The sequence below is a fragment of the Oncorhynchus gorbuscha genome, linkage group LG06 (genome assembly GCF_021184085.1).
Source record: "Oncorhynchus gorbuscha isolate QuinsamMale2020 ecotype Even-year linkage group LG06, OgorEven_v1.0, whole genome shotgun sequence".
NCBI lineage: Eukaryota > Metazoa > Chordata > Actinopteri > Salmoniformes > Salmonidae > Oncorhynchus > Oncorhynchus gorbuscha.
Window position 1 is genome coordinate 74,481,660 of NC_060178.1, and position 13,931 is coordinate 74,495,590.

The 13,931-nt window shown below is 41.7% G+C and overlaps 1 protein-coding gene across 1 annotated transcript in view; it reads right to left on the reverse strand.

The window, feature by feature from the left end:
- The window catches only part of LOC124038318 (spectrin beta chain, non-erythrocytic 1), a 112,786-nt gene that overhangs the window by 81,267 nt on the left and 17,588 nt on the right, over positions 1-13,931 (reverse strand). Inside the window, exon 2 of the mRNA XM_046354049.1 lies at positions 2,912-3,141. Within this exon, the coding sequence (XP_046210005.1) occupies positions 2,912-3,089 (178 nt within the window). The 5' untranslated portion in view covers positions 3,090-3,141. The remainder of the gene's footprint in view (positions 1-2,911; positions 3,142-13,931) is intronic.

Below are 13,931 nucleotides of genomic sequence, written 5' to 3' on the forward strand. Positions count from 1 at the left end.
GCGTCACACCCATTGTATATTGTCTGATATACATACGCCTTAAATGCTGTTTCAGCCAATCAGCATCCAGGACCCAAATTACCCAGTTTATAATATTCTAGCTACAGTGCCTTCAGAACAGAACATTGACCTTGTTTTTCCCCCCATCAATCTACATACCCCATAATGACAAAGTGTAACGGATGTGAAACGGCTAGCTTAGTTAGTGGTGTGCGCTAAATAGCGTTTCAATCGGTTACGTCACTTGCTCTGAGACCTTGAAGTGGTAGTTCCCCTTGCTCTGCAAGGGCTGCGGCTTTTGTGGAGCGATGGGTAACGATGCTTCGTGGGTGACTGTTGTTGATGTGTGCAGAAGGTCCCTGGTTCGCGCCCGGGTATGGGCGAGGGGACGGTTTAAAATTATACTGTTACATTGATGCTGTTGACCCGGATTACTGGTTGCTGCGGAAAAAGGAGGAAGGTCAAAAGGGGGGTGAGTGTAACGGATGTGAAACGGCTAGCTTAGTTAGCGGTGTGCGCTAAATAGCGTTTCAATCGGTTACGTCACTTGCTCTGAGACCTTGAAGTAGTAGTTCCCCTTGCTCTGCAAGGGCCGTGGCTTTTGTGGAGCGATGGGTGACTGTTGTTGATGGTGTGCAGAAGGTCCCTGGTTCGCGCCCGGGTATGGGCGAGGGGACAGTTTAAAATTATACTGTTACAAAAGCAAAAACAGGTTTTTAGAAATGTTTGCTTAATTGATAAAAAATAAAAAATAAATGAAATATCACATTTACATATCTATTCAGACCCTTTACTCAGTACTTTGTTGAAGCACCTTTGGCAGCGATTACAGCATTGAGTCTTCTGGGTATGACCCTACAAGCTTGGCACACCAGTATTTGGGGAGTTTCTCTCATTCTTCTCTGCAGATCCTCTTAAGCTCTGTCAGGTTGGATGGGGAGCATTACTGCACAGCTATTTTCAGGTCTCTCCAGAGATGTTTGATCGGGTTCAAGTCTGGGCTCTGGTTGGGCCACTCAAGGACATTCAGAGACTTGTCCCGAAGCCACTCCTGCATTGTCTTGGCTGTGTGCTTAGGGTCGTTGTCCTGTTGGAGGGTGAACTTTCGTCCCAGTCTGAGGTCCTGAGCACTCTGGAGCAGGCTTTCACGAAAGATCGCTCTGTACTTTGCTCCATTAATCTTTGCCTCCCAGTCCCTGCCTCTGAAAAACATCCCCACAGCATGATGCAGCCATCACCATGCTTCATGGTAGGGATGGTGCTAGGTTTCCTCCAGATGTGACGCTTGGCATTGAGGCCAAAGTGTTCAATCTTTGTTTCATCAAACCAGAAAATGTTGTTTCTCATGGTCTGAGAGTCTTTAGGTGACTTTTGGCAAACTCCAAGCGGGCGGTCATGTGCCTTTTACTGACGAGTGGCTTCCGTCTGGCCACTCTACCATAAAGGCATGATTGTCTAAAAACCTGTTTTCGCTTTGACACTATGGGTATTGTGTGTAGATTTGCCGCAGATTATTTTCTATTTAATCCATTTTAGAATAAGTCTGTAACGTAACATAATGTGTCAAAAGTCAAGGGGTCTGAACATTTTCTGAAGGCACTGTACATCGTCTACAAAAAGCAACTTAGACAGTGACACAAGCTACTCTATGGGGATAAGAGAAAAGCCGGATTTACAATACATATGGCCCAATAACAGGAATACAGACATTATGATTCAAAGACCAACTTTACTGAAAGTCAAAGAGCCGGAGAAGCCATGTTGTGGTGCTGTAGTCCCCAACAACTCCTGCATATTTAAGAGGCAGGTAAATTATTTAGTTAAGTGGAACACTAGCATATTAGCCTAGAAACCAGTGAACTATGGAGCCCAAAAACAGGCCTACAGCTACGATTACAGCACAAACACAGTGCCACCACTAATATTACTGGGGGTAAAAGAGGAACACCTCAGCAGGGACACATTCTGTACTATAGGGGGGTACAGTAGGTGGTCTCTTTGTATTAAGATGTAAGAAGGGCATTATGGAACAGTGCCACATAGACCTTAGGACAGGAGGATATGGCTTTAGAATGGCCATTCTAGCTACAATGCTTCATCTTAAAAGGAGGCAGTGGCAACCTGTGTGTGTGTATACTTTTTCTACAATAACACCGGGCTTTGGCCACTTACTGTACGTATATAGTATATTTACTTTCTGTACAACATAGATTACCTGCCACCAGAGTTTATCTTCATTTTCCATAATTATTCATTCCTCGTTAACGGCTATTCTGCAACTCTGTGTCCACTAATCCCCTGTTAATCTTCACAGAAGTACCTTATGCGGTCCAGAGACAGTGGACACACTCACCACAATGACATTAAAGCCTAATGATCCCTATTAACAAGCAATACAGCTTAATCCTATGTAGCACAGAAACGTAATCTGATTAGATCAAGAGAGTAGCTGGAGCGTTCATTTGGTTCAAGAGTAGCCAAAGCATAGCCTGAATCCAGCCCAACCCCATGATGAAGTATTGTGACATTTGTAACCCATTTATGGGTTAGTTGGGGCCAGTGTTGGCCCCTAGTGTTTAGTCTATGACCAGGAAGTCAGGAGCAGGGGACAAAGTTGTTTGTGTATCCACTGTAGATGTATTTTTAATCTTTATTTAACTAGGCAAGTCAGGTAAGAACACATTCTTATTTTCAATAACTGCCTGGTCAGGTGCAGAATGACAGATTTGTACCTCGACAGGGGTTTGAACTTGCAACCTTCCGGTTACTAGTCCAACGCTCTAACCACTAGGCTACCCTGCCGCCCCATAGCTAACATTGCTTGAACTGTGCTGGAAAGGACAATGTAAAACAGTATATCCATGTGTAAGACGGTCCTCAGAACCAGTAGTGTTGTAGTTCTGGTGCCTACCTGCCAAGGCCTTGATGCGGGAGCGTTCAAACAGCCTGGCCGAGCTGTTTTCGTTGTCCCACTCGTCAGCATCCCAGCGGTTGTTGACAATGTCGCTGCTGTACTGCTGCTGCTGCTGCTGCTGCTGCTGCTGCTGCTGGATCTCCATGTGGTCGTAATCGGCGGCTACAGATGTCATCCTGACCCTTCAAATGTCACACTGCCACACATCGGCCACTTCTCCTGAAGCCCTGTGGACACAGAGGAGATATGTTTAGGGAAATGATCAGGCATATGATGATGATACATAATCAACCAAGGGTGTGTTAAATCAAGCAAATGTGCCTTGCTATTCCAACTACATCCTAACATTAGTCTTTAATCTCAATCCCTAATCTTCAATGATTATATTGTACTGGTTATAGAGATTCTGACCAATTCTGTCCAAATTAGAAGTAAGTTGTCTCCCCCTAATGTCTCAGACAGTTTGTGTGAATTTGTAAAGCTTGTTTACAGTACCACCTCCTGGTGATAAAATGTAACTACTCCAATACATAGAAGAAAGCTGAATTCTACATCTGTTGGCAATGGCAGCAACTGTGAGGCTCCATTACATGCTGACTGCAGCGGCCACACGCGTGTCCGCATGCACCATCGCGTGCATGTTGATTTGATCCATCCACACCAGGCTCGCAGTGTCCGGTCTGGAGCGTGAAGTCACAAACTATGTTGGTCGTCTACTGCGTAGCAACCTAGTGGTGCCAAAAGCCATGGTCTATCCTAAAAAGCCTATTGCAAATTCTATCACCAGAGCGACCAAAAATAATAATAATTGATGGCTGTTTTGGGCTCTAAAATTAGTTTATTATGATCAAGTACAATCCCCATGGTCAATTATTTTAAAGTTAGAAACAAATGGAGACATTTGAGCCGCAATCATAGAGAAACACACACATTCACACGACACATGGCAAAAACATGCATGATGCACACACCAGAGACTTACATATTTACATTAAGGTTTGCATTATGTATGTTTTTACCTTTTTATTTACTCAAGTTAAATATCACATCACATTACCTTCTTACATAGAGACATGACATTGGAAAAGGTTTTTTCTCCCCTTTCCATTTTGCGGATGTGTATGTGCTGCAGGACAGCGTGAGAGGGTTGACTGAGTGTACGGTCTTTGTGAAGAAGGGATGAGATGGAGAGAGAGCCGTTCCATCCGCCTCCACGCTACCAACCACTAAAACTAGAGCTTGTGTTGCTAGGCTAAAAATATGTTGCCTCTGGGACGGAGTGTTACTGCTGGCGTGGGTTAACACAGCCTGAGCACCCATAGAAGAGATACAGCAATGTGCCTGTGCGCGCACACACACACACATACACACACACACACACACACACACACACACACACACACACGTCTGAAAGTGTGTCAGGACATGGACTTAGGAGGGGAGGAGACTGCATGGTGGCGACCAGCAGTGACAGTGGAAGAGATTAACACAAAGACTCAGACAGCACAGCAGAATTATATCTAGTGGTGAAAGCAGCACACCGTAAATGATGCTGAATACCAACTGCACCTGTCTTGCAGTACATAACCAGACCACCTGGGGAACCAACCACTATCGATGGTTGAGAGCTATCGAACCATGCCCGGGATCACTGGTGTGGAATAAGGGCTATGGATTTTACAAATCATTCTTCCATAGAGTGAGCAATGTTGTTCTCCACATTTGCTAGATTGCATGAGAGCATCTGCAGTATGTAATGGGTTTGGCTCAGGGGTAGTATGTATGGAAACTATCATTCTAAACCTGCTTCACCAAAGAGGCTCAGCCCCACCAATGCATCATCCTCACACCCCCACCGACATCCTCCCACTGACATCCTCCCATCCTGTCACTCTGATGATGCAGGGAGATGCAGTGTTCACCCACTGTGTGTTGGGTAAGACAGAGAGACGGAGAGAGAGAAGAGAGAAGGTTGATCTGCTGTGACTGTAGGCTACAAAGGGCCTGGATAAGATACAGAATCTAGATGCTGGTGTGTGTGTGTGTGTGTGTGTGTGTGTGTGTGTGTGTGTGTGTGTGTGTGTGTGTGTGTGTGTGTGTGTGTGTGTGTGTGTGTGTGTGTGTGTGTGTGTGTGTGTGTGTGTGTGTGTGTGTGTGTGTGTGTGTGTGTGTGTGTGTGTGTGCCCGCGCGCACATAAGGCATTAGATGGATAACAGGTCGAACAGATATATTTTTAGCCTGTGTGGTAGAGGAAGGTGAGCACCTCACAAGAGACAGAAATAGGGAGGAGAGGATAAAGGGAAGACGAGAATGTATTAAATTTGGGTCCTCTCAATACCTATCTATGGACGACCTTCAACAAATTGTACCTCGGCTTGTATCCATCCATCATCCTATTACAGACTACAAATATCCCCCATCTGACAGGTCTACAGAGGATGTTTTCATTATCCATGACATTATCCATGACAGTGCTCTGAACACAGACACACAACATACAGACATGGATTGTACTGACACTGACATGCAGAGATGACATCATACACAAAAAAACAATAGAGCAACATTCCATCCTTTAAATCAGGGCTAATCCATACCAACTGCTGACTCATTTCACTTTCAAAGCCTCTCTTCTTGAGGAGGGTAATTTCATCATTCTCTCCTACCCTAAGAGCGACACACATTGTGCCTTCTCTGAGCACAGGCTCAACACAAGCACATCAGGGGTCAAATAAACTGATCTGTAGACTGGCACATCGATATACTGTATATAAAATAAAATTAAATTAAAAAGAGGTCAACGTTGGGTCAATATGAGCTTAGAAAGCAGAACGCTGGCATGGGGATGATTGCATCATCAGAATATGCTTAGCATTTTGCATTGTTTACATTGACCCCAATGATACTTAAGAACAGGGTAAAAAAGGGTCCACTTTCTCAATATTAGTCTTAAAGCTACATGTGTGGCCAAACACAGATCAGTAATAATTTGCAATAACTTATTGCCATTTAGTTACAGCTGTATTGGATCCACTCCGGCTCTCATTTTCAATTTTGTGCTGCCTTTCTCTAAATGATTTGTTTGATTTCTCCTTCACCCTTTCATGTTTTCTCTTTTGAGCCAGCTCTTTACATACATTTTTGTTTTGCGCCATTTCTCTCTCCAGTCTCCTACATAGAAACATTTCAGTGACTGTATTGAAAAGGGCCTTTATCAAGATCGAACTAAAGATCTCCATGGAAACCAAACAGACAAAAGCCTTTGTTGGAAACTGAAAATGGTACAGTGTTCCATCTCGGCCTACTCCACAAGGCTGCCAAGCATAACACAAAGGCAAGTCCAAGACAATCTTATTTTACAATTTACTTGATCAAGAGATAGGAAAAGAAAAACAGTGATAGTTCACATAGGAATTGAAAACCAATGAAGGGTTAAAAACAAATATTTTCAGTTAAAGGGTTTTGTGAAACAGCAGACGATTTGTAGTTTTATAGTATACTCTAGACTAGAGCACTTATATAAACTTAGTTTGCTATTCATTTGTAAATATATCATCGTCACAGCCTGAACCTCTGAAAACAGGGATCGGATCTACAGTGCCTTCGGAAAGTATTCAGATCCATTATGTTTTTTTTTTTTTTTACCTCAATATACACACAATACCCCATAATGGCAAAATGAAAACAGGTTTTCAGAATTTTTGCTAATTAAAAAAATGTGCATAAGTATTCAGCCCCTTTGCTATGAGACTAGAAATTGAGTTCAGGTGCATCCTGTTTCCATTGATCATCCTTTCTACAATTTGATTGGTGGTAAATTCAATTGATTGGACATTATTTGGAATGGCACAGAACTGTCTATATAAGGACCCACAGTTGACAGTGCATGTCAGAACAAAACCAAGGCATGAGTTCAAAGTAATTGTCCGTAGAGCTCCGAGACAGGTTTGTGTCGAGGCACAGATCTAGGGAAGTGTAACACAACATTCCTGCAGCATTGAAGGTCCCCAAGAACACAGTGGCCTCAATCATTCTTAAATGGAAGATGTTTGGAACCACCAAGACTCTTCCTAGAGCTGGCCGCCCATGCAAACTGAGAAATCGGAGGAGAAGGGCCTTGGTAGTGAGGGTTGTGTAGTCCTCCCACTACGTCTCGGGAAAGCATGCAGTTTATTAGGCCACAGATTAAATTAATTATTAACTTCACAGGGTGGTGAAAGTGCACACACAAAGGAGTTTGACGCTCCTTTCCAATAAATATCGAGGGTCTTATTCTGGTGACATGATGATAGATGATTGGCTGCCGTTTGACAACTAAAAATAATCTCACTTATCTATAATAATCTCATCACGTAGGTAGCCTACCCGCACTGTATCTGCCAGCTGTTGGCAAGAGCACAGGTGCCAAGACCAGAGTGGGCACATTTGTGACAAAACCATCACTAGAGTTGAAAATGCGATGGAAACCCATTTAACTTGTATTTTGTATTCAGTACATGGGAAGTTAACCTCAAATGTGCACTACATCATCACGCACAGACTTTAATCTGCAATACATTTGATGGTGTAAAAATGTTGCCATTTGGATGGAAACCTAGCTACAGTCAGCCTCACTTAAAGCTTGACTATTCCTGATGCTTTAGAAAAGCCAGGCACAGGATAGTATTCTGCGCCCACACAATCTATCTTAACATTACCATACATTATTACCTGCCTTGAGGGACACAGCTGGATGGATCATTCACTACGCCCACTCAAACATCCTCACTGTGCACCTGATTTTACTTTATAGATTATGACAGCTCTACTTAGTCACACATATACATTTCAAGTTTTCACATTCACGCACATAGGATTTTGCTTTTGGGTTATTTCATCATTTTTACTCCCATTCCTAGAGGAGACACCCACACGTACTGTATATGTCTAAAGGCTGAAAGCGCATCATTAGGAGCTGAAGCAAATAAATCCACTAGCACATATCGCCCACACAAACACATCCAATAATTGTACAGTCCTTCAAGCTTTAGATCATACAACACATTTTACCTCACTTCCTCTCTCTACATAGCTACTACAGGGGATTTCCATGTAAAAAGCTCCATGAGCACTAACATGTGAAGACGTTCATAAGAGCACATCAAATTTGGGGTCAAATGAAAGCTAAGAGTCTATATTTTTGAGAAGTGCAGCTATATACTGTAGGCTGTATAGTTATACAGTGCCTTAATAAAGTATTCATACCCCTTGACTTATTCATACTTTTGTTGTGTTACAGCCTGAATTCAAAACATATGAAAACATATTTTTTTCACTCATTTACACACAATACCCATACTAACAAAGAGAAAACATGTTTTTTGAAAATGTTACAAATTAAATGAAATACAGATATCAAATTTACATAAGTATTCACACTCCTGAGTCAATAAATGTTAGAATCACTCTTTTTTTCTTCTCCTTCTTTCTTTTCCAAATTCTTCAATCTCTGTAAAGTTGGTTGTTGATCATTGCTAGACAGCCATTTTTAAGTCTTGTCATAGATTTTAAATCCAATTTAAGTCAAAATTGTAACTAGGCCACTCAGGAACATTCAATGTCGTCTTGGTAAGCAACTCCAATGTGTATATTTGGCCTTGTGTTTTAGGTTATTGTCCTGCTGAAAGCTAAATTTGTCTCCCAGTGTCTGTCTAGGATTTTGCTTGTGCTGAGCTCTATTCCATTTCTTTTTATCCCCCTCAAAAAAAACTCCCTGGTCCTTTCCAATGAAAGCATAGCCATAACATGATGCAGACACCACCATGCTTGAACATATGAAGAGGAGTAACTCACTGATGTGTTGTGTTGGATTTGCCCCAAACATAATGCTTTGTTTTCAGGACATAAAGTTAATTTCTTCGTCAAATTTATTTCAGTTTTACTTTAGCGCCTTATTGGAAACAGGATGCATGTTTTGAAATATTTAAATTCTGTACAGGCTTCCTTCTTTTCACTCTGTCATTTAGGTTTGTATTGTGGAGAACCTGGGCCGTCATTGTAAGTAGGGCGTCATTGTAAATAAGAATTTGTTCTTAACCGACTTGGCTAGTTAAATAAATGTTCAATAAAAAATAATACATCTACAATGTTTTTGATCCATCCTCAGTTGTCTCCTATCACAGCCATTAAACTCTGTAACTGTTTTAAAGTCAGCATTGGTCTCATGGTGAAATCCCTGAGCAGCTTCCTTCCTTTCCGGCAACTGAGTTTGTTAAGGATACCTGTATCTTTGTAGTGACTTTGTATTGATACATCATCCAAAGTGTAATTAATAACTTCACCAAGCTCAAAGGATTATTCAATGTCTGCTTTTTTTTACCCACCTACCAATAGGGGCCCTTATTTGCGAGGCACTGGAAAACCTGCCTGTTCTTTGTGGTTGAATATGTGTTTGAAATTCACTGCTCGACCGAGGGACCTTAATTGTATGTGTGGGGACCAGAGATGAAGCAATCATTAAAAAATTATGTTAAACACTATTAGTGCAACTTCTTATGTTACTTGTTAAGCAAGTTTTTGCTCCTGAACTTATTTAGGCTTGCCAACAAAGGTTTTGAATACTTACTGACTCAAGACATTTCAGCTTAACATTTTTTTATTCATTTGTAAATATTTCTAAAAACATAATTATTCTCCCTCCCTCCTTCCCATAACCAGCCCGCTCACCCACTGAGCACCGGACTTCCAAAAGTAGTTGAAATTTGGTCAGTCCAAATCTGAACCAATCAAAGATGTCTGTTTCACAAGTTTGGACAGCACAGTAAAGTAGAGATCAGTACAAAACAGTACAGTAGAGTTTAGCACAGTAAAGGACAGTAGAGTATAAGTCAGTACAATACAGTAATGTAGAGTAGAGTTTAGTAGAGTACACTAAAGTAGAGTACAGTATAATTTACTGAACTCTACTCTACCATGTCATACTGTACTCTACTGTGCTGTACTGTGATGTCTAAACTTGTGAAACAGAGACATCTATGATTAGTACCAAATTTGGTATTGTTTGAGGGTTGGAGCTCGTTAGAATAATAGCCAGTGTCTACCTTTGTGTACCTATTCAGCATACATCACCATGAAGAGAATGACTTTCATAATTATGCATTTCTGTATAGTACAGATTAGGGACCCATGATGTCATTCTGTTACTATCGTCCTGTGGTGTTAATCCACTTCACTTATTATATAACCAAAATAGATTTCATATCATAGCTGACACCCCATTCTTTCTGCAGACATCTTTAAATCTTAATTCAGAGTAGATATTTAACTGTTTTTTGTCAAACGTGGTCAAATAAACTGTGGAACATTTTACCGTCCTTTTGTTGCACAAAATGTACTTGTGCACTGTTCTTCGGGTAAATGTGTTTTTGAAAATGGATTTTAAAAAGTAACTTTGCAATCAAGGCTTTTTGTTTGTCATACTTTTAAAGTGAAAACATGTGAGTCTCAGCTTCATTTTGTTACCGTGGAATTGCCCTACAGTTAAACACTGACTAAATATGTGGGTCATGCTTATCACCTGCTTTGGCACAATCAAGTCAAATGAGACTTTCCCATTCATTCTGACAGAAGAGGAAAACTGTCCAGAACTTTTCTGAATGATTCAGTGAGTGGTTCTATCTACAACATCTGGGCTATGTTGGACAGCTGTTGAGTTTCATTGAGATTGCTTGGAGAAAGACAGTCCAGGGTCGCCAAGGTACACAAACAGCACTTTGAAGTGACAGAGTCTCTGGAACGGAGTGTCAACATTCTTAGCACAGCACGCTAACCCTTCACTTTATAGAAAATGACAAAATGAAGACTATGTTACCCTTGGCTCCTGAGAGACAGGGAATTTCTCAAGTCAGTTGTGGACACATCATTCAGGCTTGTGGGGCTATTCTATCCAAGCTATAAGCCACTCCTGTAATATTTTTCAAGGTGAAGCCTACCCCACACTAGTGCCCAGATAAGGGAGGCTAACTTCAGGACATTAACTATTCTGGTCAAGTTCCAGGACCCACTGTGGAATGCCTCCAGTCGATTTACTACAAATCTATCCAGACCATAATATGTATTCTTTGATAATAATTTATACCATATAAAAGGGAGGACAGGTCCAAACTGGTGACCCTAAGGTCACAATAACATCTGGGATATAGGACTATAGTGTGGAGAAGAATTACACCAGACGGTCAGACACTGAAGAGAATAACATAATGACACCAATAAAATACCAAAACCTCGGTCACAAGATATTTTGGGGGTTTTCCATGTCAAACATTCCAGCCTGGTTATTAGGTTATCCAATAAATGGACAGCTAATGTCTTAAGCAGTTGCTATGTCTTTTGTGATAAAGTCTCAAATACATGTCCGTTTCTGTCTGAGAGCTGAATGTCTTCTCTGAGGCTTATGTAGGCACAATAACATAATTCACCAAGGAATAGCAGTCACTTATAGATAACTATAAGCAAGATGGAGATAGATGTCCTTTTCTTAACTCCTATCTAAACATGTTGACATAGAATGTTCATGTGTCACACAGTGCCTTCGGAAAGTATACAGACCCCTTGACTTTTTCCACATTTTGTTAGGTTACATCAGTCTACACACAATGCCCCATAATGATAAGTAAAAACAGTTATTCTTTTAATGTTAGCAAATATCACATTTACATAAGTATTCAGACCTTTACTCAGTACTTTGTTGAAGCACCTTTGGCAGCGATTACAGCCTTGAGTCTTCTTGGGTATGACGCTACAAGCTTGGCACACCTGTATTTGGGGTGTTTCTCCCTTTCTTCTCTGCAGCTATTTTCAGGTCTCTCTAGAGATGTTCGATCGTGGTCAAGTCTGGGCTCTGGCAAGGACATTAAGAGACATGTCCCGAAGCCACTCCTGCGTTGTCTTGGCTGGTTGCTTAGAGTCGTTGTCCTGTTAGAAGGTGAACCTTCGCCCCAGTCTGAGGTCCTGAGCCCTCTTGAGCAGGTTTTCATTAAGGATCTTTCTGTAGCCTGCAGAAATGTATTGGTACCCAGATCTATGCCTCGACACAATCCAGTCTCTGAGCTCTACGGACAATGGCTTGGTTCTTGCTCTGACATGCACTGTCAACTGTGGGACCTTATATCGACAGGTGTGTCTTTCCAAATCTTTCCAAATCATGTCCAATCAATTGAATATATCACAGGTGGACTCAAATCAAGTTGTAGAAACATCTCAAGGATGATCAATGGAAACATGATGCACCTGAGCTCAATTTAGAAACTCATAGCAAAGGGTCTGAATACTTATGTAAATAAGGTATCTGTTTTTTTATTTTATTTAATACATTTACAAAAATGTCTAAAAACCTGTTTACACTTTGTTATTTTGGGGTATTCTGTGTAGATTGTTGAGGATTTTATATTTTATTTAATCCATTATAGAATAAGGTGGTAATGTAACAAAATGTGGAAAAAGTCAAGGCGTCTTTATACTTTCTGAAGAAAATCTGATAGCGGGATAATGTTTAAACTGTTTTTATTTACGAGCCAATAATTGTGTCAAACTACACTCATACTCATGATTCTTAACAGGCATCATCTCAAACACTAAGAGTGATTAGGAATTGTGTCTGGGCGACTGGGCGGGCAGTCCTTCAGTGACCTAGTATGCCTCTGCATGGTGATTATTCACTCTCCACAGCTCCCATGGTGATCCCATGGTGCTGGCGTCAGGGGACTGATAACAACCTCCCTTTGTGGCCCTGCAGAGTCAAGCCAGAGCCTGGCTGGAGTCAAGTCAGTCATTCACTGGCTTCCGGACACCTCTGCAATGTCATGTGCAGTAAAAGAATGTCAGACACACCGCACTGACTGTCCCTGCTGAGTGGGGAGAAGGGAGAGGGTGTGTGCCCATGCCTTTGGAAACAGAGGTAATCCTAAGTACATCCAACAGCCAATAAAAGAAAGTGCACACTTCTCAATAGTTCCAGAGGCCAATCATTGGAAGTGATTGCAGTGCAGTATTGTCACTCTGAAAATGACATCATTGACCAGACAAACTCTGCTGCAGTATTTGCCTTTGGTGATAAAATTACAAAATCTGTTAAAGTCTTTCTGGACAATATAAACATCAAATTGCACAACACCCTCATTGAATACATTGATTCATTCATTCCCTCTGCTAATAAACTGAAATATGGAGACTGATTTTCCACTCCCCCCTCCTCCCTTCTTCATATGAGGATTCCAAGAGATGAGAACATGTGGCAGTGAGCCAGTGAGAGTGCAGCGAGGGCCACAGTGGGACCAGTTGAGTGGAATCGAGGGGGCCACACGTCATCACCTCATTAGACTGAGGGCCCTGAGGAGCCTACAGGGCCGTGTCTAATGATCCAGTGAATATGGGATGCGTGTTGGAGCCGTGATAAACCTACTCAAGGGAGTTCTCTGGCATGCCAAATATGACGAGTGGGTCTGTTTTTTAAAATAGCTGGGTATATACATACGTACTTCAATGGATGGTGCCCAGATTATTATAATATCTTCAGTCTAGCCAGCCCAACTGTGACAGTCAGCCTGGAGAAGCCTCTTAACCAACCAAGGCTACGGTCTTACCGACCTAAGTAGAGGGAGATTCTCACCTGACGAGGGCTCAGCCAATCATATGAACCCAAAGTGTGTTACCATTAATAAAATATGTTGATGTTAGTGTGTTTGTGCAAATCAGATGAATGCACCGAAAGTATTCGGTTGTGCCGGTCTCCATCGTGTTCAGTTCAGATAGCACTCATGTTGGTCAACAGCACTAGCAATATTACAGTAGTCTCCTGGTAAATACACTCCTGTTTTGTGGATGAATTATGAATAAAGGCCTGGGTGTATGTGGGGGTGGGGATGTGTGCGTCTCTCATGATCAATAGCAAGCGTGCACTGAGGAAAACTGCTCTCTGACCTCCCTTCGTCCGTAGTAACACAGTAGGCTTTATTCAGAGGAAGAGAGATGTCACACTAT